At 48.4% G+C, this 24,630-nt stretch overlaps 1 protein-coding gene across 3 annotated transcripts in view; it reads right to left on the minus strand.

Moving 5' to 3' along the window:
• Positions 1-671: 671 nt before the first annotated feature.
• The window catches only part of ME3 (malic enzyme 3), a 212,096-nt gene continuing 188,137 nt past the window's right edge, over positions 672-24,630 (minus strand). For all 3 annotated transcript variants that reach the window (XM_068266772.1, XM_068266773.1, XM_068266774.1), the window contains exons 11-15: positions 20,412-20,517; positions 19,196-19,338; positions 14,697-14,870; positions 14,306-14,404; positions 672-1,899 (exon numbers count right to left, since the gene is read on the minus strand). In XM_068266772.1, the coding sequence (XP_068122873.1) occupies positions 1,738-1,899; positions 14,306-14,404; positions 14,697-14,870; positions 19,196-19,338; positions 20,412-20,517 (684 nt within the window). In that variant the 3' untranslated portion in view covers positions 672-1,737. The remainder of the gene's footprint in view (positions 1,900-14,305; positions 14,405-14,696; positions 14,871-19,195; positions 19,339-20,411; positions 20,518-24,630) is intronic.

Below are 24,630 nucleotides of genomic sequence, written 5' to 3' on the forward strand. Positions count from 1 at the left end.
TTCTGGGGGAGGCAGCAGGCAGACCATGGATACCCCTCCTATAGTCACAGTGGGGTACCTTTCATAGAGTAATGCTAGGTAGCGATTTCCCTTTTAGCAGGTTAGTTCCCTGACACACAGCTGATCCCATAATAAAATCAGAAGGACCGAGTGACAGGTCACACGAGAGACTCCATAGCTCTTCTATCCTCGATGACAGGTTCCCGAAGGCCACTGCTACAAGCTATAGCACTCTCCAACTACATGTGGCTGCTGGTGACAGCAGATGAGTTTAACGGGTGTGTTATGTGACTCGGGCACTGGTCACAACTATAAAGTCTCCAGTGTGACACGAGTTTGTGTACACAAGGCCTCATTTAAACTGTACATGTAAGGAAAAAAAGTGCCAAATTTAGATACTTACCTCAGTAGAGGGAAGCCTCTGAGGCTTCCCCTGTCACTCTCCACCTTGCCGGTGCAACCCGGGGACCCTCCAAACCTCGTTGACAAAAGCTCATTGACAAAGAATGGTTGCACTGTGCATGTGGCTCGCACCTGTGCGGTATCACTGAGCCAATTAGGCATGGCTTTGTCTGTCAAGGGGCGCCGTGCTACCGTGTAGAAGCAAGCCATGCTACTACGCAGACGCAAGCTGTCCTACGACTGCACAGTGCGGCCGCGAGCTCTGAGAAGGTCTTGGCGAGAACAGGTGGTCTGGAGAAAGATGTGGGAAGCCTAACTATGTTGGATCCATAGGCTTCCCTCTACCGAGGTGAGAACCTAACGTTTCCCTTTGACAAACACAGGTTTGCTTTAAATTAACATTCTGTTAAAGAGTAGCCGAGCCGAAGCTCAGGTACAAAATTAGATACTTACCTAAAAAGAGGGAAGCCTCAGGATCTTATTGAGGCTTACGGTACCTCCCCTATTGTCCCCCGTCGCTGAGCGCATCCCCCCGGAAGATTATTGGCAAGGCATTGTCGCTAATCTTATTGAAGCAGCTCTTCTTCCTGCAGCGGGGCCACGCAATAGCCAATCGAGCCTGCCCACGCATGCGCGGTAAGCCAGAGCCACGGGCTCCATGGTACTGCATATGCGCGGGAGGGCTTCTGCGTGTCCACGCTTCAGGAAAAGGAGCTGCACAGCCCCGATGGTGATGTGGAGGGGGGCCACACTCAGCGATGGGGACATAAGACTAGAGAGTACATAGTGACAACTAGAGGATAAAGCTTTGTACATTCATTAGCTTTTCATCACCCACAATTATTGTTTTGGGTGAAAATCCCATCTACGTACAGGTGTCCTACTCAAGTAGGAGTCGTCCCTTTCAACGATCCTCTCAACCGAGATTCTACCTGGCTGACAGCCATTGTAGTTTCTTCTACAACCTACAGAGGGACACCTCCTGTTTGTCTTGACCCTCCCCTTCCTATGGGCGGGGAGTCGAGCAAATCATATGTATGGTGATTGGGATAAATTGTCACCCAGAGCAATCATGAATGTTTCGGGTGACATTTATCCCAATGTCTGTACACTGCTTTTCTCTAGAAACAAATATTGGGTGGTGTTTATGGATGTGTAGAGTATCTGATGAACAGGAGCCGGTTCCCTGCAAGCTGGGTACTGCTTGTGTTACGTTCATTCTTGGTGATTTCTGGACTGTTGTAATCTTCAGGAGACGTTGCTATGAGTTTGTGAGAATCGAGGGACACTCCCGGAGGTCTGGACAGTGCAAATGGAGAACGGAGACACCAGGGGCTACACATCCTGGATCTGCATCGCTGCCTCCGGCCATCGGTAGTTGTCGATGGCGAAAGAGTCATAGTCTGGGCTGTAGATGAAAGATTTCACAAAGGCTTCCTTGTCCTTGGGTTCTGGGTACCAGGACGCCATGTTGTTCTTATAGGCGTAGTCCACAATCTAAAACAAGATAAAGAAAACATTTCACGCATCCAGCAAATAAATACCAAGGACAATATCACAGTACAATGAGCAGCAGTACAAAACGACCAGTTATATGTACAGGGGCGTAACTAGAAATCACTGGGCCCCCCTGCGAATATTTGGATGGGGCCCCCCCATAGGTGCCAAATAATCGTAATGGGGCAGCGTTTCACTGTAAATTAATTGTAAAGTGGGCAGCATTTTACCAGACAATCGTAATGTGGGCAGAGTTCACCAGAAAATCGTAATGTGGGCAGCAGTTACCAGAAAATTGTAACGTGGGCAGCAGTCACCAGAAGATTGTAACGTGGGCAGCAGTCACTAGAAAATTGTAACGTGGACACCAGTCACCAGAAAATTGTAACGTGGACAGCATTCACCAGACAATCGTAATGTGGGCACTGCGTTCACCAGAATATCGTAATGTGGGCCAGAAAATCGTAATGTGGACAGAGTTCAACCAGAAAATCGTAACGTGGACAGCATTCACCAGACAATGGTAACGTGGGCAGTGTTCGCCAGAAAATCATAATGTGGGCCAGAAAATCGTAATGTGGGCAGAGTTCACCAGAAAATCGCAATGTGGGCAGCAGTCACCAGAAAATCGTAATGTGGGCAGCAGTCACCAGAAAATCGTAATGTGGGCAGCAGTCACCAGAAAATCGTAATGTGGGCAGCAGTCACCAGAAAATCCTAATGTGGGCAGCAGACACCAGAAAATCCTAATGTGGGCAGCAGTCAGTCACCAAAATATCGTAATGTGGGCAGCAGACACGAGTCTCTCCAGGCCTCTCAGCTCCCTGACGATCCTCCTGTGCACTGCAGCACATCTCCCGCGCTGACAGGCACTGTGCAGGGCTACGGCAAGATGGCTGCCGAAGCCCTGTACTGGAGACACAAATAGTCTCCAGTACAGGGCTTCGGCGGCCATCTTGCCGTAGCCCTGCTCTGCCTGCCGGAGACTATGCAGTGCAGGCTGCTGGAGCGGGGCTGCGGGGAATGAACTGGCGCAGCGTCTATCAGAAGCTGCGGCCAGTTGAGCACCTTGCTGGGGGGTCCAGAGCAGCGCTCCCCCCGCGCACAGTGAGCAGGCCCCAGAGCAGCCCTGGGCCCCCCTGCGGCTGAGGGGGTCGCTTTCCCGGTAGGTACGCCGGTGTATATGTAGCTTAATGACACCCATTAAATTACAAAGCCTACACTTTAACCGGTTCAGCACCGCAGTCCGAAAATCTCATGCATCCGAGCAACGTTCACCTCCCATTCATTCGCCTATAACTTTACTGCTACTTATCACAATGAATTGATCTATATCTTGTTTTTTCCGCCACTATTTTAGGCTTTCTTTAGGTAGTACATTTTGCTAAGAATTATTTTTTTCTAAATCTATTTTAACAGGAAGATTAAGAAAGAAATGAAAAAAATTCATTATTTCTCAGTTTTTGGCCATTATAGTTTGAAATTAATATACACTACCGTAATTAAAACTCATGTATTTTATTTGCCCATCTGTCCCGGTTATTACACCGTTTAAACGATGTCCCTATCACAATTTATGGTGCCGATATTTCATTTAGAAATAAAGGTGCATTTTTTCAATTTGCGTCCATCACTATTTATAAGCTTATCATTTTAAATAATATAATAACATATTCTCTTGACATGCATATTTAAAAAGTTCAGACCCTTGGGTAACTATTTATGTTGTTTTTGTTTTTTGTATTTTTTATTTTTATTTTTAATAAAAAAAAGTGCATGTGGGTAATTTTTGGTGTGGGAGGGAAACTGCTAATTTTAAATGTAAAATAATATTTTTTTTTTTTATTAAAAATGTATTTTGGTGCAGTTTACTATTTGGCCACAAGATGGCCACAGTGAAAAAAGTCCTGGATGCGAACGATCTCGCATCCAGGAACTAAAATGCTGGGAAGAAGTTTCCTGGGGGCAGAAATACCACGCTCTCTGGAGAGAAAGCGTTGGTATTTCTGCGGGGAAGTTAGATCGGTGAATGGGAATTATATTCCCATTCACTGATCGGGGGACTAGCGGCGGGCAGCGGGAGCGCGCCCGATCGCGTGCACCAGCCGGCGGCAGCAGCAGTGCCTATCTGGACGAGGAAGCTCGTCCAGATAGGCCGAACTGGTTATACAATAAGCCCCCTCCCCCAGTACATAATTCTTTAAGCCTAATTTTACAAATTGGGGTTTAAATGGAGGAGGTAACAGGACATTAGTATTCTAAATGCCTCACATTTATTTGTAACAGTTCACATATAATAACAATTAAGAAAAGTAACAATTGTTTAACAAACACCTCCTGGTTTTTATATAACCTGAAGAGTAGCATATAACTCCACATACAAAGTTCAAAGACTGCCTGACACGTTTCATGGATAAAATCTAATTCTTCAGAGGCATATTCACAAGATCGCAAATATTATAATATATCCCAGCCTTAAAGAGACACTGAAGTCTCCAAAAAAATCATACTTTAAAAACCTCTTTAACATAATTGCCCTACCTAAAACACTGCATCCCCGTGGCTGAAAACGCGATTAATCACCCCAAACTCCCTGGGGAACATTGCGGGGAGCGCTTCCGCATAGAGCCAGAGCTTTGGACTGCAGCTTTGCCTCTACACGCGTCCATCTGCGCGTATCGCAGCCTCTCCCCGCCCCTCTCAGTCTTCTTACACTGAGAGGGGCAGGGGAGAGGCGGCGATCTGCGCAGATTGATTGGACTAAAGGCAGAGCTACAGCACAAAGCTCTGCCTCCTTAGGGCAGCAAAATCAACGATCAAGAAAGTCGTGGATTTTTGCCCAGGAAGTTAGGGGTGATTAATTGAATTTTCAGCCATGTGGATGCATCATTTTAGGTAGGGCAATTATGTTAAAGAGGTTTTTAAAGTGAAGCCTCCTAAAATCAGGTTTTTAGAGTTTCTTTAAGCTGGCCATTTGCTTTCTGCCTGGCCACAATGGTCTCGACTCATAAAAGGTTGTGCGATTAAAAAACAAATTAGGTCATTAAAATACTGCATTCAGTATTTTAGACTTTTGTTTGCTAATTCATAAAAATGTTCACAGGTGCGGTAGAAGTTCGAATTTATTAACCAAAAAATGGGCTTCACTTGACAAAAATCTGTTAGGTAACAGCAGAAGAGTGTGAAGTGGTCTCTGTGTTGTTACCTGCTGTTTAGTGCAGTGAGGGCATTACAATAGTAAGGGGCATCCCCACATCCCTTTGGAATGTACATGTTTGTTATACTGTTTGTTGTACTGCCTCTGTTCCCTCTGAATCTTTCCATTTGTCTTTCTTAACACTTTATTTTATTGCCACAGTTTAGAACTCCATTAAATATGCCAGGTTTAGATGATTACCCCACTTGCTCCTCCGCATCTTCAAACAGGAACCTAAAGGGTTAAACATCTGAAGGGCTGCGGGGGAAACCTCTTTGTTCTGCTCTGTCTCCTCCGATGCCTGGAGGGTAGAAAAGCTTGAGGCTCATACACACATCAGACTATAGTCTTTGGAAAATGAAAGATCACAGACCAATCTTACCACCCTTCATGTAGTATGAGAGCCATACTCTACACAGTCTTTTCTATGGAGCTGAACTCTACATCAGAAAAAAATCTTTGCAAGATGCTGCTCACACCGATGCTGTACAGACACAAAAGATCAGTATCTGCAAAAGATCTGTTCCTGCCAAAAATCCATTCCTGCAAATTGCAATGATAGTCTATATGAGATCTGCAGATCATCATACACACATGATTTAACTGACATTCATCTGCAGATCAAGCAATCATCTGCAGATCTGAAAATCCATCCTGGTCGATCTGATCTGCAGATGAATGTCAGTTAAATCATGTGTGTATGATGATCTTCAGATCTCATAGACTATCATTGCAATTTGCAGGAATGGATTTTTGGCAGGAACAGATCTTTTGCAGCTACAGATGTTTTGTGTCTGTACAGCATCTGTGTGTGCAGCATCTTGCAAAGATTTCTGTCTGATGGGGAGTTCAGCTCCATAGAATAGACTGTGTAGAGTATGGCTCTCATACTACATGAAGGGTGGTAAGATTGGTCTGTGATCTTTCATTTTCCAAAGACTATAGTGTGATGTGTGTATGCACCTTTGTTCCTCCCAAGAACCTATCGCATCCTATTAGCATCAGATCAGCGAGACTTGCAGGAAACAGAGGCTGTTTCTATTGGCTCTCTGCTCCTGTCAGTCATAGGGAATCCCTCTCAGCTTCTGTGAGTCCCGGCCCCTGCACTGTTTCCCACATACCACAGCATATGTTCTGGGTTTTACCGCATGTTCTAGTCTTAATGAATTGACACTTACTGACGTGTTGAGGTATTTACCGCACAAGTCGGTAATTTATCTCACTGCTCGGTAATTGCAGCTTGCCATGCAGTAACAGCCTTTATGAATTGACACTTTGCTAAATGCTCAGTAAAGTCAGCTGTTATCTGCATTACCTTATGTGGTAATGCTTTATGAATCGAATCCAATGACACCTCTATAGTGGTTTTTTGTCTGTCTAGAGACACACTTAAGCACAAAATACATTGCAAAGTGAGAAGATAAGAAATAGAAGAGAGATCAATAAATGATTGATATTTGCCATGTAATTTGTTGTTTCATTCACAATCAGCCGCATATAATCATCTTAACTACTGGCAGACATGAAAAAAACTAGACAACAGCACCAACTGCCATTATCTATAACCACACCCCCTAACAATGCGATTGGCTAAAAGGTTGTTTTTTTTTCATAGATATACATATGCACAGAGGGAGATACTGATCGAGCGCTGTAAAAACAGCGCAGGAGATTTGGGCGCAGCTGGCGCCACCATAGGTAACAATAGGAATTACTGCTATAGCAGCGCTCATTGAGTATTTTGGGCACCGTCAGAAGACGGAGCTCAACTTACTACAAAAATACTGTAATTTAGCCACTGAAGGTGAATGACATGCTTCTCCACTATCCATGGCAGCCTGGAGAACAGTTGTCAAAGGCTGTTCTTCCTGAGACAACTGAAGAAGTTCGGTATGCCCCAGGAGCTGATGACAAGCTTCTACATGACTACCAGGGCCGGCCCGCTCATGAGGCGGGGTGAAACTTTTCCCTCAGGCGGCAGTTTTTTTTTGGGGGGGGGGGCACCCGCCCGTCCGTGGGTGTGGGGGGCTGCCCGAGCTGGAGGGATAGTGGGCAGGAAGGGGGTATTGGGCCTAGCGGCGGGGAGGGGGGGGTCGGACCAGCAAAAGTCTAGGGCCGCAAAAAGTCTAGGGCCGGGCCTGACGCCTACCATAGAGTCTATCCGCTGCTCCTCTATCATCGTATGGTATGCAGATCCCACCGCAAGCGACAAGTACAAATGACAAAGAGTGATCAATGCTGCAGAAAGAATCATTGGGACACCCCTGCCACCACTGGACCTCTTTCACGCATCCAGGCTAAGAACCAGGGCAGACAGGATTGTGCTAGATCCCCACCACCCTGGTAGTCACTTCTTCAACTGCATGCACTCAGGCCGCCGTTACAGAACTATTCCCACCAAAACTTCCAACACAGGAACTCCTTCCCCCAAGCTGTGCTCCTTATCTAGTGACCCTCACTCAGCATATCCTCCTAACAGGGCCCCGCGGTCACCTCACATTACCGCTAAAGAGCTAAATAGGCCCCTATATCTGCATGTTTTTTTCTATCCTGTCTGTGTTTTTTTGTATCTTTGCACTATGTTTGTAAATTTTGCACTATGTTCAATGCCGGTGTGTACCACAAATAATTCTGGGTGTGGCATTCGCCACATGTGGCTAAATAAATCTGATTTTGATTCTGAGTAATTACTGTAACGCTGCCAGGACTTGTGCAGGAGCAGGGTGAGCCATTTATTAGCTTTACCCTGTGCCCAAATCTCCTGGCGGCTGAATCATAGGTATGCGATACTGGTTGCTTAGCAGTTGGAGACAGCTATTATTTCCCACAATGCAACAAGGTTCACAGACAGGAAACTGTCAGGATTTAGGTCCTGACATCACACTGCGGATTTCACCACAATATCAGCCATACAGATAATCTATTTGAGAAAAGGAATAGATTTCTCATGGGAAAGGGGGTATCAGCTACTGATTGGGATGAAGTTCAATCCTTGGTTACGGTTTCTCTCATGTAGAGATGAGTAAGTGTTAATTACGAAACCTGTTATAATGGAAAATTCAGTAAAGGTAGCCATACACTGGTCGATTTGCCATCAGATTCGACCAACAGATAGATCCCCCTCTGATCGAATCTGATCAGAGAGGGATTGTATGGCCACCTTTACTGCAAACAGATTGTGAATCGATTTCAGCCTGAAACCGATCACAATCTGTGGAGCTGCCGCCATCAGCCCCCCCCCCCCCCCTCATACATTACCTGTTCCGGCCGGTGCGAGTCCCCTGGTCCCCGCTGTCTTCTTCTCCGCTCCGGGCTCCAGACCGTTCCTGCAGCTACTGAACTTCCTGTCCAGGGGAAGTTTAAACAGTAGAGGGCGCTCTACTGTTTAAACTTCCTGCCGGGACAGGAAGTTCTGTGTAGCTGCAGCCGGTCCGGAACCCAGCGCGGAAAGAAGACAGCGGGGACCAGGGGACTCACGCCGGCCGGAACAGGTAATGTATACCCGCTGTATTGCGTCGGTCGTCGGGCATTCGAACGCCGCTATCGAAGCACTCCCAACCCGCCGGCGATCGAGAAAAATCTTCCGCACGGACGGATCGACGGGAATCGACGGGAACAAATGATTTTGGACGGAAATCGATCGTTCTGTCAGCGGTGTGCGCAGCGATTTCACAGCCGATTCGATCACTGTGATCGAATCGGCCGTATATCGGCGGGAAAATCGTTAGGTGTATGGGCCCCTTAAGAGTTTGTAGCTGAATTCTGCTAACTGCAAAGCAGATGCTATCGGGCTAATGCACATCATTATCTTTGCAGGTGTGACTCCTTTACATACATCACTGGGAGGGCCATCACCAGTGACCAGGGGCGGCGCCAGGGGGGTGCTTGGGGGTGCTCGAGCACCCCCTAGAATTGTCCAAGCACCCCCAAAGCACCCCCTGGAGTGAACTGACTTCAGGCGTCTAAAAGACGCCAAGTCAGTTCACACACCGGCAGCACGGAGCAGCAGGCAGGGCTACGGTAAGATGGCCGCCCGGAGCCCTGTTCTGCAGACTTCGGGCGGCCATTTTCCCGTAGCCCTGCTCTCTGCATGCAGGCAGGAAGTCTCGTGGTGACGTCGGGAAGGAAGAGGATCGTGGGCGCGCGGGCGCTGCGCGCCACAATGAGGTCGGGACTCGGGACAGGAGGTCGGGAAAGAAGGTCTTCTGGCTGTAGGTGAGTAAATGGGTTTTTCTTTTCTTTTTCAGGTGATGCGGATTGTGCATATTGGGGTCATATCTGCTACGGATTGTGCATATTGGGGTCATATCTGCTACGGATTGTGCATATTGGGGTCATATCTGCTACGGATTGTGCATATTGGGGCGATATCTGCTACCGATTGTGCATATTGGGGTCATTTCTGCTACCGATTGTGCATATTGGGGTCATTTCTGCTACCGATTGTGCATATTGGGGTCATTTCTGCTACCGATTGTGCATATTGGGGTCATATCTGCTACCGATTGTGCATATTGGGGTCATATCTGCTACCGATTGTGCATATTGGGACCATATCTGCCACCGATTGTGCATATTGGGACCATATCTGCTACCGATTGTGCATATTGGGACCATATCTGCTACCGATTGTGCATATTGGGACCATATCTGCTACCGATTGTGCATATTGGGACCATATCTGCTACCGATTGTGCATATTGGGACCATATCTGCTACCGATTGTGCATATTGGGACCATATCTGCTACCGATTGTGCATATTGGGACCATATCTGATAACGATTGTGCATATTGGGGCCATATCTGATAACGATTGTGCATATTGGGGCCATATCTGATAACGATTGTGCATATTGGGGCCATATCTGATAACGATTGTGCATATTGGGGCCATATCTGATAACGATTGTGCATATTGGGGCCATATCTGATAACGATTGTGCATATTGGGGCCATATCTGATAACGATTGTGCATATTGGGGCCATATCTGATAACGATTGTGCATATTGGGGCCATATCTGATAACGATTGTGCATATTGGGGCCATATCTGATAACGATTGTGCATATTGGGGCCATATCTGATAACGATTGTGCATATTGGGGCCATATCTGATAACGATTGTGCATATTGGGGCCATATCTGATAACGATTGTGCATATTGGGGCCATATCTGATAACGATTGTGCATATTGGGGCCATATCTGATAACGATTGTGCATATTGGGGCCATATCTGATAACGATTGTGCATATTGGGGCCATATCTGATAACGATTGTGCATATTGGGGCCATATCTGATAACGATTGTGCATATTGGGGCCATATCTGATAACGATTGTGCATATTGGGGCCATATCTGATAACGATTGTGCATATTGGGGCCATATCTGATAACGATTGTGCATATTGGGGCCATATCTGATAACGATTGTGCATATTGGGGTCATATCTGATAACGATTGTGCATATTGGGGTCATTGGACGTGTTTTTTGTTAAAATCTGCTCACATTACGTGTATTTTCTTGAGAAAACCTGCACAATTATGTGAATTTTCTGGGAAAAGGGTCACCAAAACTTGGGCCCTCTGTCTTTGCGTTGCACTTTTAAAGGGAACCCGAGGTGAGAATAATATTGAGGCTGCCATATTTATCTCCCTTTAAGCAATACCAGTTGCCTGGCTGCCGTGCTGGTCCTCTGCCTCTTATTCTTTCAACCATAGACCCTGAACAAGCATGCAGCAGGTCAGGGGTTTCTGACAATATTGTCAGAACTGACAAGATTAGCTGCATGGCTTGTTTCTGGTGTAATTCAGTTCACTACTACAGCCAAATAGATCAGCAGGGCTGCCAGGCAACTAGTATTGTTTAAAAGGAAATAAATATGGCAGCCACCATATCACTCTCACCCTGGGTTCACTTTAAATTACAGTTAGCCCCGCCCTCATCCAGTCATGACCACGCCCATTTTTTCGCCGCGGCGCGCTTCGCGCGCCGCAGGTTGTAGCCACGCCCATTTTTGGCGCAGCGCGCTTCGCGCGCCGCAGGTCGTCAGCTCCCCTGGAAATTGGTCCAGCACCTGCATAGCACCCCCTAAAAAAATTTCCTGGAGCCGCCACTGCCAGTGACTCTGCTATAGAAGCATAATTACTGTAATATAAAGTGCGTCTCTGTAAACTATAAATCACAAGTGCTGGATCTGGCCCTCCGCTAACAGCGTCACCAGCATACAAGGACAATGATTATTAATAATGGCAATTAAACTGTAACCTATTATTATTCTCATTAGCCTCATATAAGACACGGGCAGATGGCTTTGCTCTATTCTGTACACAAATCATCCTCCTCTTCTGTGGATTGGTGGCAGCATATCCCAGCTGTACGCTGCCTCAGTACATACAGCTCAATGTGTGACTAACCTGCATGGAACGTGGGGTTGTGCTATGTTTTTCACATCTGTGTATTAATTGCATTTAAATCTATATTTAAAGTGTCTAAACTCAAGCCATATTTATTAAAGCAACAGGGACAACCATACTATCCCAGGGAAAAAAACACATACATAAGTAGATAAATACTTGTTCTACTGTAACAGATGTATTGTACTGTCCACATTTTGATTTTAGTGAATTTTATATAGTAAATAAAGAGAAAGCTGTTCCAGGCATTTTCCATCTTTACTGCCTCTGATTGAAATCAATCCTGATGTAATTTCCTCCTTATTCTTTTTTTTTCATCTCTGCATAAAATGGTGTATGCATTGCCATCCCTCCTCCCCACTGAGCTCTGTAGGAACTGCACTGTCATATCTAACTTGCTTTGTAAACACATGTGAGCACAGCAAAGATCGTTTTTCAGCAGCTTCAGAAGAGGGGTGAGGTGTATTTCCCTTCTCAGCCTTGTGTCACACTGAACTGCCCTCAGCCAATCAGTGAGGAGCAGGAATGTGGGAGGGGAGAAAACATGTTTCTGTCTCCCTGGAAATGTAGAATAGAGCCAGGCTGACTTAGATAAGATTAATTACAGCAGAAACATTTATGATCATATTGGAATGCTTGCAATTCAGACTGCATGTAGACTACATAATAAATGCAGAGAAGTGGGTAAATGGAATTTTATTATATGGCTGACAATCCCACTTTAATAGGTGGCATTTGTATTTCTGTTTGTTGTGGTGAAATCTGTAAAGTTAATCCGCAATGTCAAAAATTATGAAGACTGCCATATTTATATCCTTTATTTATATCCTTAGAGGTAACCCCAAGCTACACTCTTGGTAGCCGCCAGGAGGTCCATGCAGAGCATTGCACACAGTGGGCATTCTCACTCACCTCCCGGGCGATCCAGACGCTGGCGGCCTTTCCTCTTCCTGTCCACCAAGGCTCTGCATTCCCTTGGTGAGATCACTGACTGTCATGACAATAGCTGGCAATCTCACTATAAGGTTACAGTGTCACCCGGAGGACGGAGGGAGAACTGCAGCCCTGGATCCCAAGGAGGTGAGTAAGTGCAGGTGCTGCTCCAGGCTCTCTCGTGGTATTTTTTTCTTGCTTTTAGGGTCTAAAAGCACATGAAAAAATTGTACCGATTTAGACCCTAAAATCAGGAAGGAATCATACCGCCAGGGAGGTTAAACAATGCACATTACCTGGCTATCCTGCTGATCTTCTGCCACTAATACTTTCAGCCATAGACCCCGAACAAGCGTGCAGATAAGAAGTTTCTGGCAGAAGTCTCACTGCAATTGCCACAATCCTTTCCCTGGCTCCGGTCCTGCTGTCAGATGGCTCCTCTTCTTCTCCTGCAGCTGCTGATATCCAGACCAGGAACCCCCAGGCGCCTGCCGCTATACAGCTCTGCCTGACCCTATGTGTGACCCTGGCACACGTACCCACTGGTGTTACAGTACAACAGTAATCAGAATGTATACCGCTAAGAGTAAGGAAGACCCAGCAGAGCTGGAGAGTAGCAGACAGGCTGGAGGGTAGCAGGTAGGCTGGAGGGTAGCACACAGTATGTAGGATAACAGGCAGGCTGGAAGGTAGCAGGTAACCTGGAGGGTAGAAGGAAGGCCGAAGGGTAGCAGGCAAGCTGGAGGATGGCAGGCAGGCTGAAAGGTAGCAAGCAGGCTGAAGGGTAGCAGGCAGGCTGGAGGGTAGCAGGCAGGCTGGAGGGTAGCAGGCAGGTTGGAAGGTAGCAGGCAGGTTGGAAGGTAGCAGGCAGGTAGGAGGGCAGCAGGCAGGTTGGAAGGTAGCAGACAGGCTGGAGGGTAGCAGGCAGGTTGGAAGGTAGCAGGCAGGTTGGAAGGTAGCAGGCAGGTTGGAATGTATACCGCTAGGAGTAAGGAAGACCCGGCAAAGCTGTATAGCACAGGCTGTAGCAGACCAATCTGCAGGGTAGCAGGCAGGCTGGAGGGTAGCAGACAGGCTGGAGGGTAGCAGACAGTATGTAGGATAACAGGCAGGCTGAAAGGTAGCAGGTAACCTGGAGGGTAGAAGGAAGGCCGGAGGGTAGCAGGCAGGCTGGAGGATGGCAGGCAGGCAGGCAGGCTGAAAGATAGCAGACAGGCTGAAGGGTAGCAGGCAGGCTGGAGGGTAGCAGTCATGTTGGAAGGTAGCAGTCAGGTTGGAAGGTAGCAGTCAGGTTGGAAGGTAGCAGGCAGGTAGGAGGGTAGCAGGCAGGTAGGAGGGTAGCAGACAGGTTGGAAGGTAGCAGACAGGCTAGAGGGTAGCAGGCAGGTTGGAGGGTAGCAGACAGGATGGAGGGTAACAGGCAGGCTGGAGAGTAGCAGGCAGTTTAGAGGGTGGCAGGCAGGCTGGAGAGTGGCAGGCAGGTTGGAAGGTAGAAGGCTGAGGGTAGCAGGCGGGCTGGAGGGTAGCAGACAGGATGGAGGTAACTGGCTGGCTGGAGGGTAGCAGACAGGATGGAGGTAACTGGCTGGCTGGAGGGTAGCAGACAGCATGGAGAGTAACGGGCAGGCTGGAGGGTAGCAGGCAAGCTGGAGGGTAGCAGGCTGAGTGTAGCAGGTGGGCTAGAGGGTAGCAGATAGGATGGAGGTAACAGTCAGGCTGGAGGGTAAAAGGCAGGCTGGAGGGTAACAGGCAGGTTGGAGGGTAACAGGCAGGTTGGAAGGTAGCAGGCAGGCTGGAGGGTAGCAGGCTCATGGATGAGGTGCACACATCCTAAGCTGTACATTGATGACCTACCTTAACAGCAATCTTTAGGGAGACCTCCCTGATGGTGCTGAGTGGGGGGTACAGGCGTCCCTCTGACAAGTGCTCCGCAGTGACATCTTCAGCAATGGCCTGGGAAGAGACAACAATTATTACTACTGCTGTATCAGCATTCCCCATACAGTGATGATTAAAGAAGGCCAGTGACCAACACGTGTCTGCAATAAACCTGATCTTTGCATTAAGTTTTGAATCAAGGTAGTTGTCTTGAGATCCCAGCATCGTTTAGGGCCTGAGCCCAGTAATGCAGTTGCGTCTGCTTTTCAACAACACATCAATGTTACAGATGCTGAAAAGCAGACAGAAGCATACACAACTGTGCTAGTGGGCTCAGGCCCTTAACAGAAAGGACAGCGCCACCTACCTCAGCTGTGGTGAGAAATAGGTCCTCGGTGATGTGCCTGACGCCACAAGCGATGACTCCCAGAGCCACTCCTGGGAACACGTAGGCATTGTTCCCCTGACCCGGGTAAAAGGTCTGACCATTCGGCAGTGTCACCTTAGAGAAAGGGCTTCCGCTGGCAAAGATCCCGCGACCCTGAAGAAGAGGAAGATTATCAGATTCCGCTATCCACTATGGATTATCACATATTACACTGCGCGCTAAGGGCCTGATTCACTATTCGGTGCTAACCTAGTTAGCACACCTAAAGGCTTTAGGCGTGCTAACTAGGGTGCTAAGTAGTTAGCACGCAGAAAGGTGAATCAGTCCACGGGCAAAGTCCCGCGCGCAAAGACTTTGCGCGCGAAACATCGCATTGCGGTGCGACGAAAACAGTGCACCTGATGTGCCTATAAGGGCGCATTGGGTGCGACCTTAACCCCTTGAGGACCTCAGTGCTAAACCCCCCTAGTGACCAGGCCATTTTTAGTAAAATAGGCCACTGCAGTTTTAAAGAGAATCTGTATTGTTAAAATCGCACAAAAGTAAAAATACCGGTGTGTTAGGGGACATCTCCTATTACCCTCTGTCACAATTTCGCCGCTCCTCGACGCATTAAAAGTAGTCAAAAACAGTTTTAAAAAGGTTTATAAACAAACAAAATGGCCACCAAAACAGGAAGTAGATTGATGTACAATATGTCCACACATAGAAAATACATCCATACACAAGCAGGCTGTATACAGCTTTCCTTTTGAATCTCAAAAGATCATTTGTGTGTTTACCTTCTGTCCCCTTCTTCTCTCATGCACTGAACATTACAGGCTTCCTGCAGACAGCTCTGCCTGTGCCTGTGTTTGTAATCCCTCAGTATGTGTCAGCCAGCTACTTTCACAGAGGAGGATTTTTATCCAGCTCTCTTCTATCACTGATAAGATAGCAGAGAAGCTGCTGGCTTATGTAAATAAAACACACACTAGAGTGTGCATAGAGGAACAGACCAACACTGAAGAACTTGGCAGCCTTCCAGACACAGGCCGACAAGTCTGACAAGGGAAAGATACATTGATTTATTACAGAGACTGTAAGGGCCCTTTTCCACCAGCGCGTTTGCGCTGGCTGAATCGCAAAACCGCAAACCGCTAGCGATTTTACAATCGCTACGGTTTGCTTTTTAACATAGGAATCGCGGTAGGTCATTTCCACTACCGCGATTCGCTTTTGTCGGGAACGCGAACGCGCGGCGGAGCGATAATTGCCGCGATTTTGCTATGCAGTGCATAGCATAGCAAAATCGCGGCCGCAAACGTCGGGGGAATCGCCGGTTTTGCGATTCAGCAATCGCTAGCGTTCAGCGTGAACGCTAGCGATTGCAGGTGGAAAAGGGCCCTAATAGTACAAAGTGCTGCAGTGAGCCAGAACACATTAGAATACGTTTAGGAACTTGTAGGATGGTAGAAAAAACGTTGTAATTTTTGTTACAGAGTCACAAGCTGCAGGGCCGCACAACACAGCACACAAGTGATTCCCCTCCCCCCCCTTTTCTCCCCACCAACAGAGCTCTCTGTTGGTGGGGTCTGATCGCTCCCCCCATGTTTATTTTTTTTTGTACAAATATTATCAGTGTTTTTTAGTAAAATAAGTGTGTTTCTTTAAATATCTTCCTTCCCTTCCTCCCCACAGCCAGCCAATCATGGCGATCGGCTCTCATAGACTTCTGCCTATGAGAGCCGATCGCTCTCCAGTGTCCCAGGGGGGCAGCCGTGTCACACGGCTGTCCCCAGTACAGCGCTGCTGCCGAATGCAGCGCTGTACATGTAAATAGACGGCGATCATGCCGTCTAACAGTTGCCCAAGCAGGAGATGCGCACGCAATCTCCTGCATTACCTGGCCCCAGGACTTTACGCCGATCGGCGTTAGGTGGTCCTGGGGCATGACATGACGCGGTCAGTAGCATAGTGTGATGTTTAGGTCGCACTCAATGCGCCCTTATAGGAGCATCGGGTGCGCCGCTTTCAACGCACCGCAATGCTACGTTTCGCACGCACCAGATTTTGCGCTCTCACATTTTTATTTGTGCGGGACTTTGCGCACGAGCTCTAATTAGCGCGTCCTAACCATCTTTTGGCGTGATAAGGGGCTTTTCACAAGCGTGCTAACAGTTGGCACCATTTTGTGAATCAAGCCCTTAGTATAGAGCGAGAGCTCAGATCACAGGATAAAGCTACCTATAGGAGGCGCTATAAGTCAGGTGATGTTGTAATGCTTGCAGGCAGGCAGCTGTCACTATAGGCTCAGGAGAGATGGTCACATGCAGTTGCAATTTATGGGGCCCCCCAGTGCTTACACACCTTCCCTTGCATCCCCTTGGTCCCCTTCATGGCCTTTGGGGCCCATCTTACAAAGGTCATAAAAAAAGTGTGGCCATCCAAAACCACCTGATCTGAAGCATGGCCCCCTGTATCAGAGGAAAGGGAGGTTTGTAGACGGGGCCCCAAAACAGCACTGGGTCCCCCTGTGATCGCACGGGCTGCTCCCCTCTAGTTACACCACTGGTGACAGGCACTTCCAGGTTAGAAAACCATTAGAAATCACTATGGTCTAATCACCAATGAGTGCCATTGTGTCTTCCTCGTGGCCCTGTTCACCCATCTCACCATCTGTTCACCCATCTCCAGTGCTTGACTGATCAAAGCAACAAACAAAATAGGGGTGGCATCATTATGAGGAGATAATATGTCTTTGTTACGTTTGTTGGTACGTTGTGTTGATTTCATGTTGCTCTTCCAGGCAGCGCTATGTTTTTCCAACACGCATCTACATCATCTGTTTAAGCCACGCCTTTCTATGTCTGCCACGCCTGCATCGCCACGTCACGCCTCCTGCATTGCATGAAGCTTATTGTTCCCCAACTCTGGTCACATGGTGATAATGCGCAAATCCCCCCAAAATTATGCTCCTTAAATATGGCAGCACAATCATTTTGATTGCATAATTCTGCTCTGTCATGTTTTACATTTAGGTTTCTTCTCCGAACACCACCATGTTACCTACCATGCTCCCTCAATACTTGTACATCTATGCCCCACCCCTCTGCAACTGCTGCATTACATCAGACTTTCTGCTCCACCCCCACAAACATATCCATACTGGAGCATATTTCTAAAGACACAGCTTCACTACATATTGCTTCTCTACTCCACCTCTCACTGCTATCTTAAAGGGAATGTGAAGTGAAAGGAATATGGAAGCTGCCATTATCATTCTCTAGTAAACAATGGCAGTTGCCTCACTTTTCTCTCCTGATGTTCTGCCTCTAATACGAAAAGGCCGATTTTACACCTGGCCAATGTGTTGCAGTGCTATGCTCCGCCCCCGATGCATTGCATAAAACTTCATTCATATAACCCTGTGCCCCGATGAGGTCCTATGTCATCCCCCCCCGCGCCTGCTATATAGGAAGTGCGTCACTGGGATTCCCGGGTTCCCCGCCATATTTTTGTCGTTCTGCACATGCGCGTTGCACCACCACCAACAACTTTAAAATCCCTGCGTCGCCCACTGACTTGCATGCATTCCGATGCTGCTTCGCCTTGGTAACGCGCAGCTGACTTTGCAGCGGGTCAGCGACCAATCAAACTTCCAGCACAATGCATTGCGATAAGTTTTCTAGGCCCCATTGCCTTGCCTTGTCGCTGTGTTACCCGGCAGCAAAACAGGGTAATGCAAGGCAAGTGTAAAAGGGGCCCAAGTCACTGGCCCAGAATGAGCAGCAGATCAGATGCTGTGACTCTGGTGTGACTCCGCTGGCTGCATGCTTGTTGCAGGTGTGTGACTTGAACACAACTATAGCCAAAAGCTCAGCATGACAGCCCAACCGACCTTCGTAATAAGGGAATGAAGATGGCAAAGTTACCTAAAGTAAGCACAGAGAGGTATTTCCATGCTGGATCCACATACCCGGCCCCTGTATTCAATCTCTGAAAAATGTGACTAAAGTCATTGTCAGACAGTAAGAGGCTCCTCCTACAACTCCCCCACAGCTCCCTCCTTTATTCCCCTTAAAGTGGATCCGAGATGAACTTTTACTCATTGTTCTTTTCCTATTGTTTATAAGGCATTCCTTAGAGAATGGGAGGGTGATGGGAGGGAACATCACAGCAAGCCTGCCTCTTGCTGTCTGAAAATCTGACTTTAGCCAAAAGTTAAAGTTTTCAAGGAGTGATTACGGGGACTGGAGGGAATGAGCAGAGGAACGGAAAACACACAGAGCTATGTGGATCTTACATGAACATACCACTATGCTTACCTTAGGTAGCTTAACTTTGGGTCAGGTATACTTTAAATAATATAAATTACAAACATTATTCCTATTCAATGCTGCATCATGGGATGCTCCTTTAAATGTGGGCGGTGATAATCATGTGACCTAGGGGTGGATAGCTGTGTGCCCAGGAAAGCCTGATGCCAGGTGCTATACCTCCGTCAGCTGGTAGCACTGCTCTGCTGTACACTCCGCCTTGCTGGTCGGGTTACTTAGTGCAAATATTATTGGCCGTTTATTGTAAGCAGCCATATTCTTCAGTATCTTTTCAGTAAAAGCTCCGCCTATTGCAGCGACTCCTAAGGAAAGGAAAGACCAGAAAAAAAAAATCTTCAATACAAAAAAAAAAAATCATCTGTATAAATAAAACTACCGTAACTGGTCAACAGTGATTAGCCAAAATCTTACCTAAGGTGCATACACACCTCTGAGGGACAGATAAGTGACAAGACTATATTCTCTGTACAGCGCTGCGGAAGATGTCAGCGCTATATAAATACTAAATAAGAATAGGAATGTTTTATTAAGTGCACAAAATCAGTTAGTGAATTTGAGGGGGGTGAGGATCAAGCAATCAGAAACATTCATGCTGGATTATTGGATATGTTGGATTATCGTTGCTCTGTACAATTAACAAGCTGACACATCATTGCATTCCAGAAGTTCTGGAGGTGTGTCTAGCATACAGGGGCAACAAGGGATAATTTGCATATATTCAGCAGTGATGCACTGGGAGACATCTCAAGCTCACTCCAACCTGGATTATAGCAAATTATTTCTGTTTTAAGAAGGCAAAATTTTTGTTTTGCTTAACATTTTAGTAAGAGGTGTTTTTTTTTGTGGTCCATTGTAGCTCTGAACACACTCCAATGAGTTCTGGTTCACCACAAGTTGCTGAGTAGTCTGTAACTCTAGGTGTGTTAAAAGCCCTACTCCATAGAGCCACATTAATCCATGCCATGCACTGATGAGGATCAAACAATTGGAAATACGGTAGTCTGTATATTGGATTATTGTGGCTCTGTACAAATAACGAGCTGACACATCATTGCATTCCAGCGGTTCTTGAGGTGTGTTTAGCTTACAGGGACAACAAAGGATGATTTGCATATTCAGCAGTAATGCATTGTGGGAGACATCATATACTCCCTCTAATCTGAATTAAAGCAAATACCTTCTGTTTAAGAAAGCAAACTTTGGTTTTGCTTAACATTTTAGTAAGGGGGCTTTTTGGACCATTGTAGCCCCTCACACACTCCTAGGAGTTCTGCTTCACCATAAGCTTGCTGGGTAATCTGTAACTCTGAATTTCAGTGGGTTATTATGAGTGTGAGTGACCTTACCGTGTTTAGGAATTTCCACTGCTTCTTACCTATAATTGCCGTAGGTCTCAGTATCTCCACAGCTTCCTCCAGGGTCTTCACCTGAGGGTGGTCTTGTGCAAACATCTCCTTTTCATGGTTCAGGTTCCCTCTTCCCTTTAAGAGAAAAGAATATTATGGAGTAATGAACAGAAATGGCGCATGGCTGCTGTGGCAGTGCATGGTTACTGATGGCTGCTGTGGCAGTGCGTGGTTACTGATGGCTGCTGTGGCAGTGCGCGGTTACTGATGGCTGCTGTGGCAGTGCGTGGTTACTGATGGCTGCTGTGGCAGTGTGTGGTTACTGATGGCTGCTGTGGCAGTGCGTGATTACTGATGGCTGCTGTGGCAGTGCGTGGTTACTGGTGACTGCTGTGGCAGTGCGTGGTTACTGGTGACTGCTGTGGCAGTGCGTGGTTACTGATGGCTGCTGTGGCAGTGCGTGGTTACCGATGGCTGCTGTGGCAGTGCGTGGTTACCGATGGCTGCTGTGGCAGTGCGTGGTTACCGATGGCTGCTGTGGCAGTGCGTGGTTACCGATGGCTGCTGTGGCAGTGCGTGGTTACCGATGGCTGCTGTGGCAGTGCGTGGTTACCGGTGGCTGCTGTGGCAGTGCGTGGTTACCGGTGGCTGCTGTGGCAGTGCGTGGTTACTGGTGACTGCTGTGGCAGTGCGTGGTTACTGATGGCTGCTGTGGCAGTGCGTGGTTACTGATGGCTGCTGTGGCAGTGCGTGGTTACTGGTGGCTGCTGTGGCAGTGCGTGGTTACTGGTGACTGCTGTGGCAGTGCGTGGTTACTGATGGCTGCTGTGGCAGTGCGTGGTTACTGATGACTGCTGTGGCAGTGCGTGGTTACTGATGGCTGCTGTGGCAGTGCGTGGTTACTGATGGCTGCTGTGGCAGTGCGTGGTTACTGATGGCTGCTGTGGCAGTGCGTGGTTACTGATGGCTGCTGTGGCAGTGCGTGGTTACTGATGGCTGCTGTGGCAGTGCGTGGTTACTGATGGCTGCTGTGGCAGTGCGTGGTTACTGATGGCTGCTGTGGCAGTGCGTGGTTACTGATGGCTGCTGTGGCAGTGCGTGGTTACTGGTGGCTGCTGTGGCAGTGCGTGGTTACTGGTGGCTGCTGTGGCAGTGCGTGGTTACTGGTGACTGCTGTGGCAGTGCGTGGTTACTGATGGCTGCTGTGGCAGTGCGTGGTTACTGATGACTGCTGTGGCAGTGCGTGGTTACTGGTGACTGCTGTGGCAGTGCGTGGTTACTGATGGCTGCTGTGGCAGTGCGTGGTTACTGATGGCTGCTGTGGCAGTGCGTGGTTACTGATGGCTGCTGTGGCAGTGCGTGGTTACTGATGGCTGCTGTGGCAGTGCGTGGTTACTGATGACTGCTGTGGCAGTGCGTGGTTACCGATGGCTGCTGTGGCAGTGCGTGGTTACCGATGGCTGCTGTGGCAGTGCGTGGTTACCGATGGCTGCTGTGGCAGTGCGTGGTTACTGATGGCTGCTGTGGCAGTGCGTGGTTACTGATGGCTGCTGTGGCAGTGCGTGGTTACTGATGGCTGCTGTGGCAGTGCGTGGTTACTGATGGCTGCTGTGGCAGTGCGTGGTTACCGATGGCTGCTGTGGCCAGGGCCGTGCAGAGGGTCTTTAAGTGGGGGGTGCTCAAATTTAAAAAAAAGGGACCTGGCAATGCCTTCCCCCACATACACCCCCCCCACACACACCTTTATAGCAGTATCAGGCAGACTTTGTGTCTCCTTCCAACCAACACTTTTGGTGCTACCACCCTCAAATCACCAGTGGTAGGTGCCCACTGTTAGTAGGTTAGAGTGGGCACAGTGGAGCCCACAGTGGAGGCACAGACTCACCTTTCATTACTGGGACCTCTGTCCCTCTTGATCAGCACCCAATCCTCTTTTCAGGCAAATAAGTGGTTACCAATATGCAGTGGTTGCTAAGCATAAGTAGATGCAAAACTGCAGTAAGTGCCAAGGTGCAGTGGGTGCACAGATGCAGTAGATGGTAAAACGCAAAGATTCACTTTGTGCTCAGTTGCAGTGGGTGCCGAGATACCAAAGTAAAGTCTGTGTCAAGCTACCAAGGTCCAGTTTATATTGGGTGTTTATTTGCAGTGCGTGCTATGCAGTATTGGGTGTTGAATGAGTAGCAGATGGTGATAAACAATAGTGGGTGCCATGTGATTGCTAATTGGTACAGGGATCCATGTGAGTAGGGAGTACCATGTGTGGTCTGGTTGTGTGCCATGGGAGAGTACTGAGTCTCATATGGGTTCAGACCAAGGATAGGTACTGGGTGCTATTTGGGTGCTGGCCATGGACTGGTACTAGGCTTTGGAACTTGGTGACGTGTGAGTACTGTGCCATGTGGGTGTTGATTATGGGGGTATGTGGGTTTTAGGTGCAAATACTGAGTGCCAAGTGGGTACTGGGAGTGAGTACATGGTGACATATGGGTGATGGGTGCTGGCTAGTGGGGTATTAGTTGTCATGTGGGTGCTAAAGGCAGATGCTGGGTGCCATGTGGGTTCTGGGTGCTGGCCCATGGCGACATGTGTATTCTGGCTGTATGGGCGTGTATCAACCATCATGTAGGCGTTGATTGCAAGTACTCAGTCCCTTGTGAGTTCTGGGTGCAAGTACTGGATGTCATATGTGAGTGTTTGGTGTGGGTGCTGGGCACCAAGTGGAGGCTTAGTGCAACTGGAACTACTGCAGGTGAAACATGTGGGTGTTGGGTGCAGGTACTGGGTATCACATAGGTGCAAATACTTGTTGCCATGCCTGCACTGGGTGCTAGCTATGGGTGGGCATTGTTTGTCATGTGGGTTCTGAGTGCAGGTACTTTGGGTGCTAGTACTAGTTATGTGAGTGCAGATAGTGGGTGCCATGTGAAGGCGGTGTGCAGGTGTGAGTAGTGAGTGCCATGTTGGGGCTGGGTGCAAGTACTGTGCCATGTGGGTGTGAGTACTGGGTGCCAGCTATAGGGTGAAGGGGTGCAGGTACTGGGTGTCATGTGGCTGTTTGATGCAAGTACTAAGTGCCATATTGAGGCCTGATGTGAGTGAGTATTGGGTGCAGGGTGCTTGGTGCAAGTACTGGGTGCTTGCTATAGTGGGAGTTACTGGTTGAGTGTAATGTGGGTGCTGAATATTGGTGGGATTGATGTGGGTGCAGGGGGTGGGAGATCACTGTGGGTACTGCTATAAATAGCATAGTTGCTGCTAGGGGAGGTCGAGGTCAGTGTGGTTGATGGGGGAAGGGTAGGTCACTGTGGGGAGAAGTAACTGTGGGTGCTGTGGAAGGTAGAGGTCAGTATGGGTGCTGGAGGAAAGGGAGGTTGCTGTGGGTCCTTTGGGGGAGATCACTGTGGGTCTCGGGAGGTAGAGGTCAGTATGGGTGCAGGGGGTGGGAGGTCACTATGGGTGCTGCTATGAATGGCATAGTTGCTGCTAAGGGAGGTAGAGGTCAGTGTGGGTGCTGGGTCAAGGGTAGGCCACTATGGGTGCTGGGAGAAGTCAGTGTGGTTACTGGAGGAGGGAGTGGATGCTGGATGTTGGGAGAGGCCACTGTAGGCGCTGGCAATGGGAGAGGTCACTGTAGGTGCTGCTTTTGGGATGGGAGGTCCCTGTGGGTGCTGCAGGGGACAGGAGGGTAGCCAATGGGGGAGGTAAAAATCACTGTGGGTGCTGGGGGAGGGATAGGTCAGTGTGGGTGCTGGGGTAGACAGGATCACTGCTAGAGCTGGGGAGGGAGAGGCCACTGTGGGTGCTAGGTGGAGGGAGAGGTCACTGTGGGTGCTAGGTGGAGGGAGAGGTCACTGTGGGTGCTAGGTGGAGGGAGAGGTCACTGTGGGTGCTAGATGGAGGGAAAGGTCACTGTGGGTGCTAGGTGAAGGGAGATGTCACTATGGGTACTGGGTAGGGAGAGGTCAGTATGGGTCCTAGGTGGAGGGAGATGTCACTATGGGTGCTGGGGGAGGTAGAGGTCAGTATGGGTCCTAGGTGGAGGGAGAGGTCAGTATGGGTCCTAGGTGGAGGGAGATGTCACTATGGGTGCTGGGGGAGGTAGAGGTCAGTATGGGTCCTAGGTGGAGGGAGAGGTCAGTATGGGTCCTAGGTGGAGGGAGATGTCACTATGGGTGCTGGGGGAGGTAGAGGTCAGTATGGGTCCTAGGTGGAGGGAGAGGTCAGTATGCCACACTAGGAATCCTG

This window comes from Hyperolius riggenbachi, chromosome 2 (genome assembly GCF_040937935.1).
Source record: "Hyperolius riggenbachi isolate aHypRig1 chromosome 2, aHypRig1.pri, whole genome shotgun sequence".
NCBI classification, from domain to species: domain Eukaryota; kingdom Metazoa; phylum Chordata; class Amphibia; order Anura; family Hyperoliidae; genus Hyperolius; species Hyperolius riggenbachi.